The sequence below is a fragment of the Dendrobates tinctorius genome, unplaced genomic scaffold, assembly GCF_039654945.1.
Source record: "Dendrobates tinctorius isolate UK_male_01 unplaced genomic scaffold, ASM3965494v1 ptg000022l, whole genome shotgun sequence".
NCBI lineage: Eukaryota > Metazoa > Chordata > Amphibia > Anura > Dendrobatidae > Dendrobates > Dendrobates tinctorius.
This window is the reverse complement of record NW_027361690.1, coordinates 88,898,614-88,917,102: the sequence shown is the minus strand read 5'-3', so window position 1 is coordinate 88,917,102 and position 18,489 is coordinate 88,898,614. Positions and strand designations below refer to the sequence as shown.

General features: G+C 46.3%; 1 protein-coding gene across 1 annotated transcript in view; it reads right to left on the bottom strand.

Annotated features, from left to right (window-relative positions):
- SLC24A1 (solute carrier family 24 member 1) overlaps positions 1-18,489 on the bottom strand; it is a 128,178-nt gene that overhangs the window by 66,530 nt on the left and 43,159 nt on the right. Inside the window, exon 4 of the mRNA XM_073568874.1 lies at positions 6,841-6,949. Within this exon, the coding sequence (XP_073424975.1) occupies positions 6,841-6,949 (109 nt within the window). The remainder of the gene's footprint in view (positions 1-6,840; positions 6,950-18,489) is intronic.

Sequence of the window (18,489 nt, the reverse complement as noted above, 5' to 3'; positions counted from 1 at the left end):
GTTCGCATGCTGTTGAACCAAAGATCCCTACACAAGATGTATTTTTTGGGGATCGATCTAAATTTTTTAGTTTCAAAAATAATTGTAAATTATTTTTTGCCTTGAAGCCTAACTCGTCAGGGAGCTCCGCGCAGCAGGTTAAAATTGTCATCTCTTTGCTGCGTGGCGATCCCAAGGATTGGGCGTTTTCTTTGAAACCAGATGATCCTATTCTGACTAATGTGAACGCATTCTTTCAAGCCTTGGGGTTGTTGTATGACGAACCTAATGCTATTGATCAGGCTGAAAAGACCCTGTTGGCATTGAACCAGGGTCGAGATTCTGCAGAGTTGTACTGTCAAAAGTTCCGAAAGTGGGCGGTCCTTACTACCTGGAATGATAATGCCTTGGCTGCTCTCTTTCGGAAGGGTTTGTCAGAAGCCGTAAAAGATACTATGGTGGGATTTCCTGTTCCCTCTGGTCTGGACGATTCTATGTCATTAGCCATTCAGGTTGATCGGCGTTTACGTGAACGCAGGATTGCACGAGAGGTGTTGCCACCGGTAGAACAGACGTCTGAACATATGCAATATGATAGAGTTTTGTCTAAGGCGCAACGTCAGGAGTACAGAAGGCGTAATAAGCTGTGTTTTTTCTGTGGAGATGCCTCGCATATTATTTCTGTTTGTCCTAAACGAGAGAAACGCTTTGCACACACGTTTTCTGTTGGTGGTGTTCAACCTAAGTTTCTTCTGGCTATTACTCTGATCTGCTCCCTGTCCACATTTTCCGCCAAGGCTTTTGTGGATTCGGGAGCAGCGCTAAACCTAATGGACTTGGATTTTGCTAAACGTTGTGGATTTCCGATGACACCTCTGCAGACGCCTATCCCTTTGAGGGGGATTGATGCTACTCCTTTGGCGAAAAATAAACCTCAGTTTTGGACCCAGGTGGTCATGCGGGTCGCCCCAGACTATCAAGAAAATTGCAGATTTTTGGTGTTGCATGGTCTGCATGATGCCGTTGTTCTGGGGTCTCCCTGGTTGCAAATTCATAATCCGGTTTTGGATTGGAAATCTGTGTCTGTGGTGAGTTGGGGTTGTCGGTGTACCTTTAGTGAGGCTCCGGTTTTTTCCACCTCTCCTCAGTCGCATGATGTTCCTGACTATTTGGCGGACTTTTATGATGTATTTAGTGAGAATGAGTCTGCGTCCTTGCCTCCTCATAGGAGTTATGACTGAGCCCGGGGTGTAAATTTCCCAAGGGTCGGCTCTTCAATTTATCTGTACCCGAGCACGAGGCTATGCGGTCCTATATTAAGGAGGCGTTGGAGAAGGGTCATATTAGACCATCCTCTTCACCCTTAGGTGCCGGTTTTTTTTTTGTGGCCAAAAAGGATGGTTCTTTAAGGCCTTGTATTGATTATCGTGCCCTCAACAAAATTACTATTAAATATCAGTATCCGTTAGCCCTGATTTCGGATCTATTCTCTAGAGTTAGAGGTGCTTGCTGGTTTACCAAGCTTGACCTCAGGGGGGCGTATAATCTTATCCGCATTAAGCAGGGGGATGAATGGAAGACGGCGTTTAATACTCCGGAGGGACATTTTGAGTACCTGGTGATGCCTTTTGGGCTCACTAATGCCCCTTCTGTCTTCCAGTGCTTGATGAACGATATTTTCCGAGACTTTGTCGATAAATTTTTGATTATCTATCTGGATGATATTTTGATCTTCTCCAAGGATTGGGATTCTCATGTGGAACATATTCGGACTGTGTTCCGGATCTTGAGGGAGAATTCCCTGTATGTCAAAGGCTCGAAATGCCTTTTTTGGAGTACAGAGGATTTCATTTTTGGGATTTATTTTGTCTCCGTCAACTATTGAAATGGACCCGGCCAAGGTACAGGCCATTTATGATTGGGTTCAACCCACTTCTTTGAAGGCCCTCCAGAAGTTTTTGGGTTTTGCTAATTTTTATCGGAAATTTATAGCAAAATTTTCTAGTATTGCCAAGCCATTGACTGATCTGACTAAGAAGGGTGCTGATGTGTTGAATTGGTCTCCGGAGGCTGTTGCTTCCTTTCAGGAGCTGAAGCGAAGATTTACCTCTGCCCCGGTTTTGCGGCAACCTGATGTCTCACTCCCGTTACAGGTAGAGGTGGATGCTTCTGAGATTGGTGCAGGAGCTGTTTTGTCCCAAATGGATCCTGAAACATCTAAAATGAATCCCTGTGCTTTCTTTTCCTGAAAGTTCTCTCCATCTGAACGTAACTATGATGTGGGGAATCGGGAACTGTTGGCCATGAAATGGGCATTTGAGGAGTGGAGACATTGGTTGGAGGGAGCTAAACATCAAGTTGTGGTCCTCACTGACCACAAGAATTTGATTTACCTAGAGTCGGCTAAACGCTTGAACCCTAGACAGGCTAGGTGGGCCTTGTTTTTTACACGTTTTGATTTTGTGGTCTCTTTTCTTCCTGGAACTAAGAATGTCAAGGCTGACGCCCTCTCTAGGAGCTTCTTTGCTGATTCTCCTGTGGTGACCAAGCCTGCTACCATCTTAGGCGAAGGCGTAGTTCTTTCTGCAATCTCGCCCGATTTGAGACTTGCTCTGCAAGAGTTCCAGGAGGACAAACCTGAGCGTTGTCCCAGTGGAAAGTTGTATGTTCCTGACCAGTGGAAGAAGAGAGTGATGTCTGAAGTTCATTGCTCTGCATTGGCTGGTCATCCAGGTATTTTTGGTACTAGAGATCTGGTGAGTCGCTCTTTTTGGTGGCCCACCTTGTCTCATGATGTCAGGAATTTTGTGCAGTCCTGTGGAACTTGCTCCCGGTCTAAATCTTGTTCTCGCTCTAGTGGGTTGTTGATGCCTTTGCCGGTCCCCAGGAGGCCATGGACCCATATTTCAATGGATTTCATCTCTGATATGCCGGTCTCTCAAAGAATGACTGTTATTTGGGTGATTTGCGATAGGTTCTCTAAGATGGTTCATCTTGTACCACTCCCTAAGTTGCCGTCTTCCTCTGAGTTGGTGCCCCTGTTTTTGCAACAGGTGGTTCGCTTGCACGGGATTCCTGAGAACATTGTATCTGACAGAGGAGTTCAGTTTGTGTCTAGATTTTGGAGGACTTTCTGTTCCAAGCTGGGAATTCAGTTGTCCTTCTCCTCTGCTTTTCACCCTCAGACCAATGGGCAGACAGAGAGAACAAACCAGACCTTGGAGTCGTATTTGATATGTTTTATTTCCGCTGATCAGGATGATTGGGTTTCATTTTTGCCCTTGGCCGAATTTGCTTTAAATAATAGAGCTAGTTCTGCCACTTTGATGTCACCTTTTTTTTGTAACTTTGGGTTTCATCCTCGATTTTCTTCAGGGCAGGTGGAGCCTTCTGCCTGCCCAGGTGTTGACACTGTGGTGGAGAGAATGCACCAGATCTGGGACCAAGTGGTGAATAAGTTATCTCTCTCCCAGGAAAAGGCCCAGCGGTTTTCCAATCGACATAGGACCATTGGTCCCCAGTTTAAGATTGGTGATATGGTGTGGTTATCATCAAAAAATATTGCTATGAAGGTGGCTTCTCCTAAGTTTAAGCCTAGATTTATTGGACCTTACAAGATTTTGGAGATTATTAATCCGGTCTCTTTTCGTTTGGCTCTTCCTGTCACGTTTAAAATCCATAATGTGTTCCATAAGTCCTTGTTGAAGAGGTTTGTTGAACCAGTTGTTCCTGGGGTGGCACCTCCGGACCCTGTATTGGTTGAAGGTAACATGGAATATGAGGTAGAGAAAATACTGGATTCCCGTCTGGCTAGACGGAGACTCCAGTATTTGGTTAAGTGGAAGGGTTATGGTCAGGAGGATAATTCCTGGGTCTCTGCCTCTGATATTCATGCCGAAAGACTGGTGCGTGCCTTTCATCGGGCTCACCCTGATCGCCCTGGTCGAGTGGTTGAGGGTTCGGTGACCCCTCCTCAAGGGGGAGGTACTGTTGTGAGTTCATTTTCCCCTTCGTCACTGAGGTCTGGTGAACTCCCTATTCTGGTAAAGGAAAGTAATGAGCCTGATTATCAGGCACCTGAGCCTAATGATGATGACTGGCTGAGTGGAGTCACGGACTGGATATAAGGCTGCCGACGCCCTTCTGCCCTGCGGGTGATTTCTCTGTGGATTTCTAGGAGACCAGTCTGATTCCTGCTCCTCTAAAGCTAAGTTTTCTGCTTTGCCTTTTAGCATTTGTGTTTTGTTTTTGTTTGCCTTGCTTTTCTGGATTCTGCCATTCCCTGCTGGGGTGAGCTGAATCTCCTTTTGCCTGTTGCTCTGTCTTCAGAATATTCCTGAGTACTGACATAGTCTTTTTGAAGCCTAGCGTCTTCAGGGCCTTTTTCACTGTCAGTCTGTTGGCTCTTATTTTTCATAGGGTTTTTCACCGATTGCAGACAGCAGCCTTCCTATCCTTTCCTATCTAGTTAGCTTGGGCCCCGTCTTTGCTCAGTCTATCTTTCTGTCTGTGTTGTGTTCTTTCTTCTTGCTTCACCGTCATTATATGTGGGGGGCTGCCTTTTGCTTTGGGGTCTGCTCTGGGGCAGTTTAGATTTCCCTTTCTGTCTTTAGGCTATTTAGTCCTCCGGCTGTGATCGAGGGGTCTAGGGCATCGTAGGAACCCCCCACGGCTACTGCTAGTTGTGTTGATAGGTTCAGGGGTCTGCAATCCGATAGCTGCCAACCTCTCTGGTTTTCTGGACTTAGCTAGCATTTCTGTTTTTGCCTCCTACGGTGACTCAATCATAACAGTATTGTATTTTTTTATTACTGATCTGTAGTATTCAGTCACTATGTGGTGGTAATATGTGGTCTGGACATGGTGTTGCGGTATTTGTCCCTTGTATGTGCTATTATTTGGTCACTATGTGGTGGTAATATGTGGTCTGGTCATGATGCGGTGGTATTTGTTCCTTGTATGTGATATTATTCGGTCACTGTGGTGGTAATAGGTGGTCTGGACATGGTGTGACGGTATTTGTTCCTCCTATGTGGTATTATAGGTAACTGTGGTGGTAATATTGTGTCTGTTCATGGTGCGGTGGTATTTGTCCCTTGTATGTGATATTATTGGTCATTTTAAAAATTGAAAAATAAATAAAAATATACATAAATTGTATTGCATATTTTAACAAATATTTAATAGGTTGCAGTAGAGTAGAGCTCGGCCAAAAGTGTCTACCGTGTTGTGGTGGCGGCTTAAAAAATATTTTGACCAAAACAAAAGCTGCTGGCTATATGTGTGACCTGGTGATGGGAACTGTTAATGTTTGATCGGTGAGAAATGGAGTTTTTCCAAGAGAGAGCAGTGGGGCTGTGGACAGTTCAAGGGGTGGAGGCAGGACTGGGGTGGAACCTGGGCGGAGTCTCAAGGGACCCTGAAAATTTTGCCAGTATGGGGCCCCGAAATTCCTAGTGGCAGCCCTGCAGTTTTGAATAAAAAAAGCTATTTTATCTGCTGGAGATCTAGCAGTTCTCTTGAATGCTGAGCTCTGTGAAACCCCGCCCATGCCACTCATTGGCAGCTTTCTGTGTACACTGTGCATAGGCAGAAAGCTGCCAATCAGTAGTGGGGGCGGGTTTATACAGAGCTCATAAATATGGATGACTACATGGTAGCAGGTTTACTACTCCTCTAATGATAATCTCCTGCTGATAAAACAGTGATTTTATAAAAACTACAGCAAGCAGTACAGTAGAAATACATATCTGGAATTAGGGTTTCTGACCCTACATTATGCTGCTAACAGATTAGGTGGCAAAAATTGATTACAGATTCCTTTTAATGCTTTCTTGGATTTTATATTTCTTTCTGCATATGTATGTATGTATGTATGATTGGTGACCATCTGTCTACCTCTCATTTCCCCACTATAACCCGGCACACTAACATAACAATTTATCTACTTAGCTTCAATCTCTTTTAAACTATACTTGAATGCCAAGAAGATAATCCATTTAGAGCAAGTAGGCCATTGCAGGTCAGGCGTTCACTTGATACAAGAATCATCATGTGAACCTTTACTCTGTAGAGAAATCTTTTCATTTTCTCCTCCCCTTCTTCCAAGGGCCATAACTTTTTATTTTTTTTCTGTAGTATTGCAGTATATAGTAAAAATGAATCTCATATGGACACTAGCCACAGGCTGGTCTTCACAGGAGTGCCTTCAGCAGGTCTCCAGCTACCATGGCAATTCATTGGCAACACGTGATCACATTGTAGGTAGACAAATGGGAGTTTGGAACTATACTCCTCAATCCAAATTTGCACACTTTAAATGCCACTGTCAGAAACTGACAGTGGCATCTAAGTAAGTAAAAGAATAAGGCAAAGTTTGGCTCCACTCAGTTGTTAACTGAATAACACATCAAATATCTGCTGGGAATGGTGCAGACTCAGCTCCTGAGACTGCAAAGGGCAGAAAACACAGAAAATAAATGTGTACATAATATAAGTCACATAAAATATGCCCACCTGGAAGAAAGTCCCCAAAGTTTTTTTTATCAGAAACTGTATCCAATATGTAAATGCAGGGGATGAAACCAGGGTAAAGTTAGGGCAGCAGGGAAAAAAAAGCAAAACTATAAGCAAAGCAGATTAGGAAAATGACTATGGTTTATGATACTCAGTCAAAATAACTTAGCATTGGTGGAATTACATTCACACAAGACCAAAACGTACAATCACAGAAAACAAAAATCTCAAAAATGAAGTCATGATTTGATTGAAGCCCAATGACCAGTAGTGTCAAGTCAAGATAATCCTTGTAGTGAGTCCATAAGATCTATCACTCATAATGTTAATTGAGAGTTGTCTTACCTTCCCCGAGAGGGTCCAGGGTATGGATCATAAGTTGAAATATGGTGCTACGAATGGTGCTGTTATGTAGAGAGGCCGAGCTCCCGCCTCTAGTAAGGTAAGGCTTCAGCTGGACAGAAGAGGAACAAGTATTATTATATATTATAACTTACATTTATAGTAAAGGAGCAATCCAGTCATTGGCAGCTGTTACCTATCCATGGGATAGATGATAACTGATTGGTGGAGGACCGACCATTGTGACCTTATGAGCAACACTAAGGGAGTACCATGTCCTTAATTTGAATGCAGCTCTTGTCCTAGATGCATGCTGCCACTCCATTTCTAGTCTATAGGGCTAACATAGATAGCTTTATATAGTGCTTGTACTAGTGGTCAGACATTTCAAATCTAGCAATTATCAACTATCAAGTGGATAGCAGGTTACTGCTTATGACCGGAAAATTCCCTTATAAAACTGTATATTTAAATCATGTAGCTCCATTCTTTTCTAACTGTGCTGCTGGTTGCAGGAAGTCAGAATATATATGCTCTATATACAGGGACACATTGGAAAACCATAATATATCATTATGATTGCCAGTGATCCATATTTACAGCCCATAATACTGATATGAAGACATCAGCTGCATTCACTGTAAACCCTAAAATGATGATAATTACAGTCAAAATAATCTGTATACGTTTCTTCAGCTTCAAAAAATCACGGACGCCTGATTTTTTTTTCTACAGACAAAGGGAAAAAAGTGTCCTATTTTTACAGATTGTCCAGGAATTTCTGGATGGTTGGCAACCCTGGTATCTGAGAATGGTTCAGAAACCAGCAATAGATACCCAACCTCACTACCCACATTTTAAAAAAGATCCATAAAGTTTGTGGTAATAATAATAATAAATTTTATTTCTATAGCGCCGACATATTCCGCAGCACTTTACATTTCAGAGGGGACTTGTACAGACAATATACATTACAGCAAAACAATAGTCACATAGATTATAACAGATACCAAGAGGAATGAGGGCCCTGCTCGCAAGATTACAATCTATGAGGAAAAAAGGGGAGACACGAAAGGTGGGTTTTAACAGTTGCCCCGATTGTATGGATCAGCCATAATGTTAAGTGTGTAAAAGTACAGATGCAGAGCGCTAATGGATGCATAAAGCATGTGGGAACATGATGCGGGGAGCCTGGTTATGGTAAAAAACTTTTGGCTGTGCCACATAGGGATAGATTAGGTTAATGTGTTGAGGCGGTAGGCCAGTCTGAATAAATGAGTTTTCAGGGCACGCTTAAAATTGTGGGGATTGGGGACTAATTGTATTGACCTGGGAAGTGCATTCCAAAGAATTGGCGCAGAACGTGTATAGTTTTGAAGACGGGAGTGGGAGGTTCTGATTATTGAGGATGCTAACCTCAGGTCATCAGCAGAACGGAGGGTGCGGGTAGGATGGTATACTTAAACAAGGGAGGATGTTGTGAGTTCATTTTCCCCTTCATTACTGAGGCCCGAGGAACTCCCTCTTCTGGTAAAGAAAGGTAGTGAGCCTGATTATCAAACACCTGAGGCTGATGATGATGACTGGCTGAGTGGAGTTACTGACTGGATATAAGGCTGCCGACGCCCTTCTGCCCTGCGGGTGATTTCTCTGTGGGATCCTTGGAGACCAGTCTGAATTCCTGCTCCTCTAAAGCTAAGTTTGCTGCTCGGCCTTTTGCTTTTGTGCTTTGACTTTGTTTTGCTTTGTTTTTCTGGATTTCTGCCATTCCCTGCTGGGGTGTGCTGAATTCATTTAGCTCTGTCTTCTGAAAATACCTGAGTGCTGATTTAGTTTTTGAAGCCTAGCTGCTTCAGGGCCTTTTTCATATCAGCTTGTTGGCTTATGTCTTTGATAGGGTTTTGGCAGATTGCAGACAGCAGCCTTCCTGTCCTTTCCTATCTAGGTAGTTTTGGGCCCCGTCTTTGCTCAGTCTATCTTTCTGTCTGTGTTAGTATTTTCATCTTGCTTCACCGTCATTATATGTTGGGGGCTGCCTATTGCTTTGGGGTCTGCTCTGGGGCAGTTTAGATTTCCCCTTTCTTTCTTTAGGCCTATGTAATTCTCCGGCTGTGATCGAGGGGTCTAGGGCATCGTAGGAACCCCCCACGGCTATTGCTACTTGTGTTGATAGGTTCAGGGGTCTGGAATCTGATAGTTGCCAACTTCTCTGGTTTTCTGGACTTAGCTTGTATTTCTGCTTTTGCCTCCTACGGTGACTCATTCATAACAGAATCACCCGCCATACCGCAGATTCTAGGGTACTCAATAGCAGGAAAGAATTGTAAGAAAAAAAAAAAAAAAGGTGTGTATATTTTTTCCTCTATATCTCTGAGGCCGTAGGGGGAATTTTTTTTTCTCTCAATGGAGATAAAGCAATTGTCTGATCGTGTGGAGCAGCTCGCTGCGGAAGTGCAGGGAATTTCCGCCTACCTTGCTCATTCACATGCTGCTGAACCAAAGATTCCTACACCTGATGTATTTTTTGGGGATCGGCCTAAATTTTTGAATTTCAAAAATAATTGTAAATTATTTTTTGCCTTGAAGCCTAACTCGTCAGGGAGCTCAGCGCAGCAGGTTAAAATTGTCATCTCTTTGCTGCGTGGCGATCCCCAGGATTGGGCGTTTTCTTTGAAACCAGATGATCCTATTCTGACTAATGTGAACGCATTCTTTCAAGCTTTGGGGTTGTTGTATGACGAACCTAATGCCATTGATCAGGCTGAAAAGACCCTGCTGGCATTGAGCCAGGGTCGTGATTCTGCAGAATTGTACTGTCAAAAATTCCGAAAGTGGGCAGTACTTACTACCTGGAATGATAATGCCTTGGCTGCTCTATTTCGGAAGGGGTTGTCAGAAGCCGTAAAAGATACTATGGTGGGATTTCCTGTTCCCTCTGGTCTTGACGATTCTATGTCATTAGCCATTCAGGTTGATCGGCGTTTGCGCGAACGCAAAGCTGCACGAGAGGTGTTGCCACCTGTTGAACAAATGTCTGAACCTATGCAATGTGATAGAGTTTTTTCCAGAGAGCAGCGTCAGGAGTTCAGAAGGCGTAATAAGTTGTGTTTTTTCTGTGGAGATGCCTCGCATATTATTTCTGTCTGTCCCAAACGAGAGAAACGCTTTGCACACACGTTTTCTGTTGGGGGTGTTCAACCTAAGTTTCTTCTGGCTATTACTCTGATCTGCTCCCTGTCCACATTTTCCGCCAAGGCTTTTGTGGATTCGGGAGCAGCCCTAAACCTAATGGACTTGGATTTTGCTAAACGTTGTGGATTTCCGATGACACCTCTGCAGACGCCTATCCCTTTGAGGGGGATTGATGCTACTCCTTTGGCTAAAAATAAACCCCAGTTTTGGACCCAGGTGGTAATGCAGGTCGCCCCAGACCATCAAGAAAATTGCAGATTTTTGGTGTTGCATAATCTGCATGATACTATTGTTCTGGGGTTTCCCTGGTTACAGATTCATAATCCAGTTTTGGATTGGAAATCTGTGTCTGTGGTGAGTTGGGGTTGTCGGTGTGCCTTTAGTGAGGCTCCGGTGTTTTCCACCTCTCCTCAGTCGCATGATGTTCCTGATTATTTGGCGGACTTTTATGATGTATTTAGTGAGAATGAGTCTGCGTCTCTGCCTCCTCATAGGAGTTATGACTGTGCTATTGAACTGAGCCTGGGGTGTAAATTTCCCAAGGGTCGGCTCTTCAATTTATCTGTACCCGAGCACGAGGCTATGCGATCCTATATTAAGGAGGCGTTGGAGAAGGGTCATATTAGACCATCCTCGTCACCCTTAGGTGCCATTTTTTTTTTTGTAGCCAAAAAGGATGGATCATTAAGACCTTGTATTGATTATCGTGCCCTCAACAAAATTACTGTTAAATATCAGTATCCGTTACCCCTGATTTCTGATCTATTCTCCAGAGTTAAAGGTGCTTGCTGGTTTACCAAGCTTGACCTCAGGGGGGGCGTATAATCTTATTCGCATTAAGCATGGGGATGAATGGAAGACGGCGTTTAATACTCCGGAGGGACATTTTGAGTACCTGGTGATGCCTTTTGGGCTCACTAATGCCCCTTCTGTCTTCCAGTGCTTCATGAACGATATTTTCCGAGATTTTGTCGATACATTTTTGATTATCTATCTGGATGATATTTTGATCTTCTCCAAGGATTGGGATTCTCATGTGGAACATATTCGGACTGTGTTCCGGATCTTGAGGGAGAATTCCCTGTATGTCAAAGGATCTAAATGCCTTTTTGGAGTACAGAGGATTTCTTTTTTGGGATTTATTTTGTCCCCGTCAACTATTGAAATGGACCCGGCCAAGGTACAGGCCATTCACGATTGGGTTCAGCCCACTTCTTTGAAGGCCCTCCAGAAGTTTTTGGGTTTTGCTAATTTTTATCGGAAATTTATAGCAAAATTTTCTAGTATTGCCAAGCCATTGACTTATTTGACTAAAAAGGGTGCTGATGTGTTAAATTGGTCTCCGGAGGCTGTTTCTTCCTTTCAGGAGCTGAAGCGAAGATTCACCTCCGTCCCGGTTTTGCGGCAACCTGATGTCTCACTTCCATTCCAGGTAGAGGTGGACGCTTCTGAGATTGGTGCAGGAGCTGTTTTGTCCCAAAAGGATCCTGTAACATCTAAAATTAATCCCTGTGCTTTCTTTTCCCGAAAGTTCTCTCCATCTGAACGTAACTATGATGTGGGGAATAGGGAACTGTTGGCCATGAAATGGGCATTTGAGGAGTGGAGACATTGGTTGGAGGGAGCTAAGCATCAAGTCGTGGTCCTCACTGACCACAAGAATTTGATTTACCTAGAGTCGGCTTAGGCCTCTTTCACACATCAGGTTTTCGCCGTCAGGCGTGATCCGGCGCTTTTGACAGAAACCGGATCCGGCGAAATGCAATGCCGGATCCGGTTTCCCCCCCATTGACTTGCATTTGCGCCGGATCGCGCCGGATGGCCATGCGTTTCATCCGGTTTTCGCCGGATCCGGCAATGTGTCGCGATCCGGCGTCTGGAAAAAACGGCTACTGTAACGTTTTTTGTCTCCGGCGAAAAAGCCGGACCCGCCGGATCCGGCGCGTCCGGCTTTTTCACACAATGAAAGCCTATGAGCGCCTCAATGCGCCTGATCCGGCGAAAGCCGGATCCGGTGGCCGGATCCGTTTTTTTTGGTCTGAGCATGCTCAGTAGCTCTGCCCACAAGACATATATAAAAGCAAGACAGTGGGACCCACAGCCACACCCAACATGCCACCCAAGAAAGCAACCAAGCGCAGCAGGAGAAGGCAGGAGACCACTGCAGCACCATCAGCACCACCACCACCCCAAATGGAGCAGCAAATGGAACAGCAAATGGAACATGCTGAGGAGGGGAGTCCAGCAGCAGATGAGAGACGGTAATTATCAAATCCCCCATTCCTCCAAACTAGGGCCATGGAATATCAAGATATTCATTGGCCCTTTGTTTCTCTTTATTTAACAGCCGCCCAAGAGATGCAGCAGCAGCAGCAGAAATGGCATCACTGGCAGCAGCAACAGCAGCAGCAATACCCACAGCCATGGAGTCTGGCCATCAACAGGACAGCACATCTTCTTCTGGGAGCCCTCCCTCGCATCGTCAGCGTTTGACGGTAAGTTTTTATTTCCAAAATCCATCATCTCTGTAATATATGTCTATTCATTGCCTTTTATTTCAAAACAGGAATCACAAGATGAAGAGGAGCTCCCAGAAGAAGAAGGAAGGGGTGGACAGACACCTGGAGTGGGCTCACAATTGGTAAGTTTTTTGCATCAAACGCAGAAACACAACATCACACTACACACAACACATAGAAAACAATGTTCTGCAGACCACACACAGCAAACAAATGCCTACATCCAAAGACATAACATTTTTTGTTTTCTTCTCTAGTCTTCCCAATCTGGTGCTCGGCCAAGGTCGTCGGCGACAGCAACGCGGCGGTCACCAGCGTGTAAGTATAAATATTTTTGCTTTGTTTTTTTGCACTTTTTATTTCATTTCTTTTGTGGAGGCTAATTATGTTATTTTTGTCTTTTTCTTTAACAGCCTTCACAGCGTGCTCCCGACTCTGACGGTGAGGATGGAGGACTCGATGTGGACCACCTCATCGATCTCGTCAGAGAAAGGGAGCCGCTCTGGAATATGGCTGACCGCCGCCACGCTGACCTTATCGTTACCCGACGACTCTGGGAGGAAATCTGTTCGCTCCTTGTGGGCCGCTGGGAGGACCTCGATGTTCGGGCCCAGATTAAAGAGCGTAAGTATATACAGTACCGGTTGCTTGATGTAAACCAGTGTTTCCCGAACTCCAGTCCTCGTGGTCCCCACGGATCATGTGTTCAGGATTTCTATTTACTATGGAAATCCTGAAAACATGACCCCTGGGGACCATGAGGACTGGAGTTTGTGAAACACTGATGTTGTATACTAACCACTCCTTTCTCGTTTCAGGGAACAGAATTGTGAATCGGTGGCGGTCTGTGAGGGATCGTTTCAAGAAGGAGTTCAATAAAGAGATGCGGGCCCCGAGTGGATCTGGAGGACGCAGGAGCAAGTACAAGTACGCACAAGCCCTGTCGTTCCTCCGGGAAACAATGCTCACCAGAAGGTAAATATTACACACCACATGTGAAAAAAAATGTTAGATGTAACTTTTTTTTTTCAGCCAGGGCCATACCATGTCAGTATTTTAATTGTTTTTTTTTCTCTTTATTCCACAGCACGGTGAGCAGCACTCGGGAGCCGGCACGATTGGACCCTTCTGAGGCGATCCCTGAGGAGACCGGCACCGAGGGACACTTCGACCGCCCCGGTACATCTGCACCTTCCCAGCCTTCCCACACATTCGACCCATCTGTCCCATCCACCAGCACAGGAGCATCGTGGCCGCCTACATTACATGAAGCTGCTGGTGAGGAGATCGCTTTCCCTTTACCCCACCCTTCTGCCCCTGCCACCTCTAGTACACCTGCGGGTACTGGGCGGCAGCGGCAGAGGGGTCAGGAAAAGAGTTATGCGCAAGAGTTCTTGCATCTGAATGCATCTTTCCAGAACTGTCTAAAAGTCTTGTCAGAGCAAATCTCCGCAGGCTTTCAGCAGATCAACTCCAGCATTCTGGAGGTGAAGACACTTCTGCAAACCATGCATTCAGAAGCAAGATCTTCGCCAAACCACACCTTTTTCAGGTCTGTTGTGGAGCGCATGGCAACACTATCTCCTACCCAGCAGATGCATGTAATGCATTCGTGCCACGGTGCTCTACAGCAGGTTACCTCCCAACCTCCACCTCCCACCACTGTAGTTCCTCCACCTGCACCCCCTCCAGCCACTTTCCATCCTCCCCCTCCTATTACATCTGCACCCCCTCCAGCCACTTTCCATCCTCCCCCTCCTATTACATACCAGCAACCTCACCAGTACCAGCAACCTCCCCAGTACCAGACATCTCCCCACTTCCAGCAACCTGCCCCGTACCAAACTCCTTCCCCGTACCAAACTCCTTCCCCATACAACTTTCCATCAACATCATCTGCTCCTACAGTCCCTGCCCAACCCTCCACTCCACCGCCCACCACCTCTTCTGCCTCCCACATGTCCACCCATTCTGTAGCTTTTTCCACACCTTCACCTCTAACTGTTCCTTCCCCACCACGATCCCAGTCCTCTCTCCACACACCCAGTGTCGAAGTGTCCCGCAGCCCCTCCAGCAGTATTTCCACCCCACACTACACAGATTTGTAATGTGTGTTTTTTAATAAAAATGCCCATTGGGTTTAAAACCTTTATTAAAAAAGTTTTTTGCACTTTAAAAACATTTTACAAAAAAAAAAAAAATTTAAATAAAAGTTAAATTATCGTTTCACAATGGTTGTCTGTCATTTCTTTCTGCTGCGAACTATGTTTAAAAAAAAGGTTAAATACAGGGTATTTCAAAGGTAAAAAGGTATTCAAAACCAGGTATATAACTGTGGGTAAATTTTAGCTTTTTGCCACAGTTGTGTTCTTGGTTGTGTTTGAAGCAAAGTATTTCACCTAAAAAGTTGTGTTTATTGTTGGTGATTTCCTAACAATGTACACAACTTTTGTTAAAAGGTGAAATACTTTGCATAAAACACAACCAGGTACACACCTGTGGCCTAAAGCTAAAAATAGTAAGACCATGACAAGATAGCCAACTTTGGTTGGCAAAGGTATATACTGTTGGTCCAGAAGGTACACAAGTTTGGTTAGGGCACAAATCTTTCACACTCTGTCATCCTGCCAGTGTACTCTGCCTTGAGGTGACATAAAGTATAGTGCAAAATTGTCCCTCATTACTGAAACCGTCACAGAACTTCTAGTGGTAATATTTCCAATGACAACATCCATCTTCGCCAGTAACTTGCTCTTCTCTCCAACCTGCACTTTCTTCTCTACAACCTGTCAAAGAAGGGCTGTAGGAACATGCTATATATAGTTTTCCAGTAGCCAATCCCGTTCGGAAGGCCACAAGGGTCAATTTTAAAAACCGGATCCGGCGTAATCCGTCGAAAAACGGATAGAAAAACGGATGAACCGGATGAGACGGATCCGGTTTTGTCTGTCAAGAACAAGACGGATCCGGCAGAAAACCGGATCCGGCACATCAGGTTTTACAAAACATTTGCCGGATCCGGCATTCCGGCACGACGCCGGATCGCGCCTGACGCCGAAAACCTGATGTGTGAAAGTAGCCTAAGCGCTTGAACCCTAGACAGGCTAGGTGGGCCTTGTTTTTTACACGTTTTGATTTTGTGGTTTCTTTTCTTCCTGGAACAAAGAATGTCAAGGCAGACGCCCTCTCTAGGAGCTTCCTTGCTGATTCTCCTGTGGTGACCAAGCCTGCTACCATCTTAGGCGAAGGGGTAGTTCTTTCTGCCATCTCGCCCGATTTGAGACTTGCTCTGGAAGAGTTCCAGGAGGACAAACCTGAGCGTTGTCCCAGTGGAAAGTTGTATGTTCCTGACCAGTGGAAGAAGAGAGTGATGTCTGAAGTTCATTGCTCTGCTTTGGCTGGTGATCCAGGTATTTTTGGTACTAGAGATCTGGTGAGTCGGTTTTTTTGGTGGCCCTCCTTGTCTCGTGATGTCAGGAATTTTGTGCAGTCCTGTGGGATGTGCTCCCGGTCTAAATCGTGTTCTCGATCTAGTGGGTTGTTGATGCCTTTGCCTGTCCCCAAGAGGCCATGGACCCATATTTCAATGCATTTCATCTCTGATATGCCTGTCTCTCAGAGGATGACTGTTATTTGGGTGATTTGTGATAGGTTCTCTAAGATGGTTCATCTTGTACCACTCCCTAAGTTGCCGTCTTCCTCTGAGTTGGTGCCCCTGTTTTTACAACAGGTGGTTCGTTTGCACGGGATTCCTGAGAACATTGTATCTGACAGAGGAGTCCAGTTTGTGTCTAGATTTTGGAGAACTTTCTGTTCCAGGCTGGGAATTCAGTTGTCCTTCTCCTCTGCTTTTCACCCTCAGACCAATGGGCAGACAGAGAGAACAAACCAGACCTTGGAGTCATATTTGAGATGTTTTATTTCTGCTGATCAGGATGATTGGGTTTCATTTTTGCCCTTGGCAGAATTTGCTTTAAATAATAGAGCTAGTTCTGCCACTTTGATGTCACCTTTTTTTTGTAACTTTGGGTTTCATCCTCGATTTTCTTCAGGGCAGGTGGAGCCCTCTGCCTGCCCAGGTGTTGACACTGTGGTGGAGAGAATGCACCAGATCTGGGAACAAGTGGTGAATAAGTTATCTCTCTCCCAGGAAAAGGCCCAGCGGTTTTCCAACCGACATAGGACCATTGGTCCCCAGTTTAAGGTTGGTGATATGGTGTGGTTATCATTAAAAAATATTGCTATGAAGGTGGCTTCTCCTAATTTTAAGCCTAGATTTATTGGACCTTACAAGATTGTGGAGATTATTAATCCGGTCTCTTTTCGTTTGGCTCTTCCTGTCACATTTAAAATCCATAATGTGTTCCATAAATCTGTCACGCGGCGGCTGCCGCGGACCTCCTCTCTTACCTCCCTCCGGCCCCGGCTCACCCGCTCTCCGGGGGTCACCTCTCTGCCTCACCGGCCGCTGCGGGCCTCGCTGCGGCCTCTCCCGGTCCCCCGTCCACGGCCCACGCCTGCCTCTGTCCGGCCCCCTGGTGCGCGCTCCCGCTCCTCCTCCTCGGCGGGTGCGTCTCCTCACTATGGCCGGGCGCGCGCTCTCCCCCGCCTGAGGACGCGCGTCTCCTCCTCCAGCTGGAGGTCATGACCCGGCAGGCCTTCGCTCTCCCTATATCAGGCCGCCTCCTTCTGGAGGCGATGCCTGACTATCATTAGTTTTTGCTAGTGACTCTGGCCGCTCTCCTAGCGCTCCCCTGCCTTTTCCGTGCATTTACCTTTCTCCTCTTGTGTTTCCTCTCCTAGGTTCTGTGGCTTCAGTCCTCGCCCGTTTCCCTCCTGTGTCTACAAGCCTTGCCATTCCTCCTGTCTCGCCAAGACTTGCCGTCTCTCCTGTGTCTCCGAGCCGTGTCGTCTGTCCAGTGCCTGCCCTTCGGATCCACCTCTCTGACCGCCCTGACCTTCCCGGGTACCGGCTGCCGTGGTGATAGTCCCCCGTGGGCCTGCCCCATACACTCCCTGTATAGGGGGTGGTCCACCTGGTCAGCTCGCCCTTGGGGGGTTCGTTGCCACGGTCTAGTGGGTCCACCCCAGGAGTACCTTACAGTATAGTCAGGCCATGGATCCCGCTGGTACTTCGGCCCCGACCCAAAAGGAACTTTTGTTCCTTCGAGAGAACCAAGCGAGGATCATGTCGTTCCTCAAATCGATGGATTCCCGACTTTCCGCTTTGCAGACCTCCGATCCGGGAGTTGCCTCCCAGATCTCCGGCCTGCAGCAGGAACTGGCCCAGCAGCGCGACACCCAGGCCCATATTTTGAACTACATCGCCTCTGTAGATAACCGCTTACTAGCCCTACAGGCGGCAGCCGCAGTTCCGGCACCTGTGGCTGTTCCACACGCCTCTCCCCGGTTGGCTAAACCCCCACGTTATAGCGGAGATCCCAAACTCTGTCGGGGGTTCATCAACCAGTGCCAGTTGCATTTCGAGTTGGCTCCCCTACAGTATCCCTCCGACCGGGCCAAAGTGGCCTTTATGATTTCCCACCTTGAGGGTGAGGCACTGTCCTGGGTGAATCCCTTGTGGGAACGCGATGACCCGATTGTCTCCCAGCTCGCAACTTTCTTGGAGACCTTTCGTAAGGTCTTCGATGAGCCCGGTCGCCTGGTCTCTGCTACCGAGTCTTTGTTCTGCCTGCGCCAGGGTACCCTCTCGGTTGGACAATACGCCATCCAGTTCCGTACGTTATCCTCGGAGCTGGGGTGGAACAATGAGGCCCTGGTTGGGGCTTTTTGGCGAGGCTTATCATCCCGAATCAAGGACGAGCTGGCAGGCCGGGATACACCCTCGACTTTGGAGGACCTCATCTCGCTGGCAACACGAGTTGATCTGCGTTTCCGGGAGCGTTCCCGCGAGATCGCCAGGGAGAGAAGGCCCAATCGT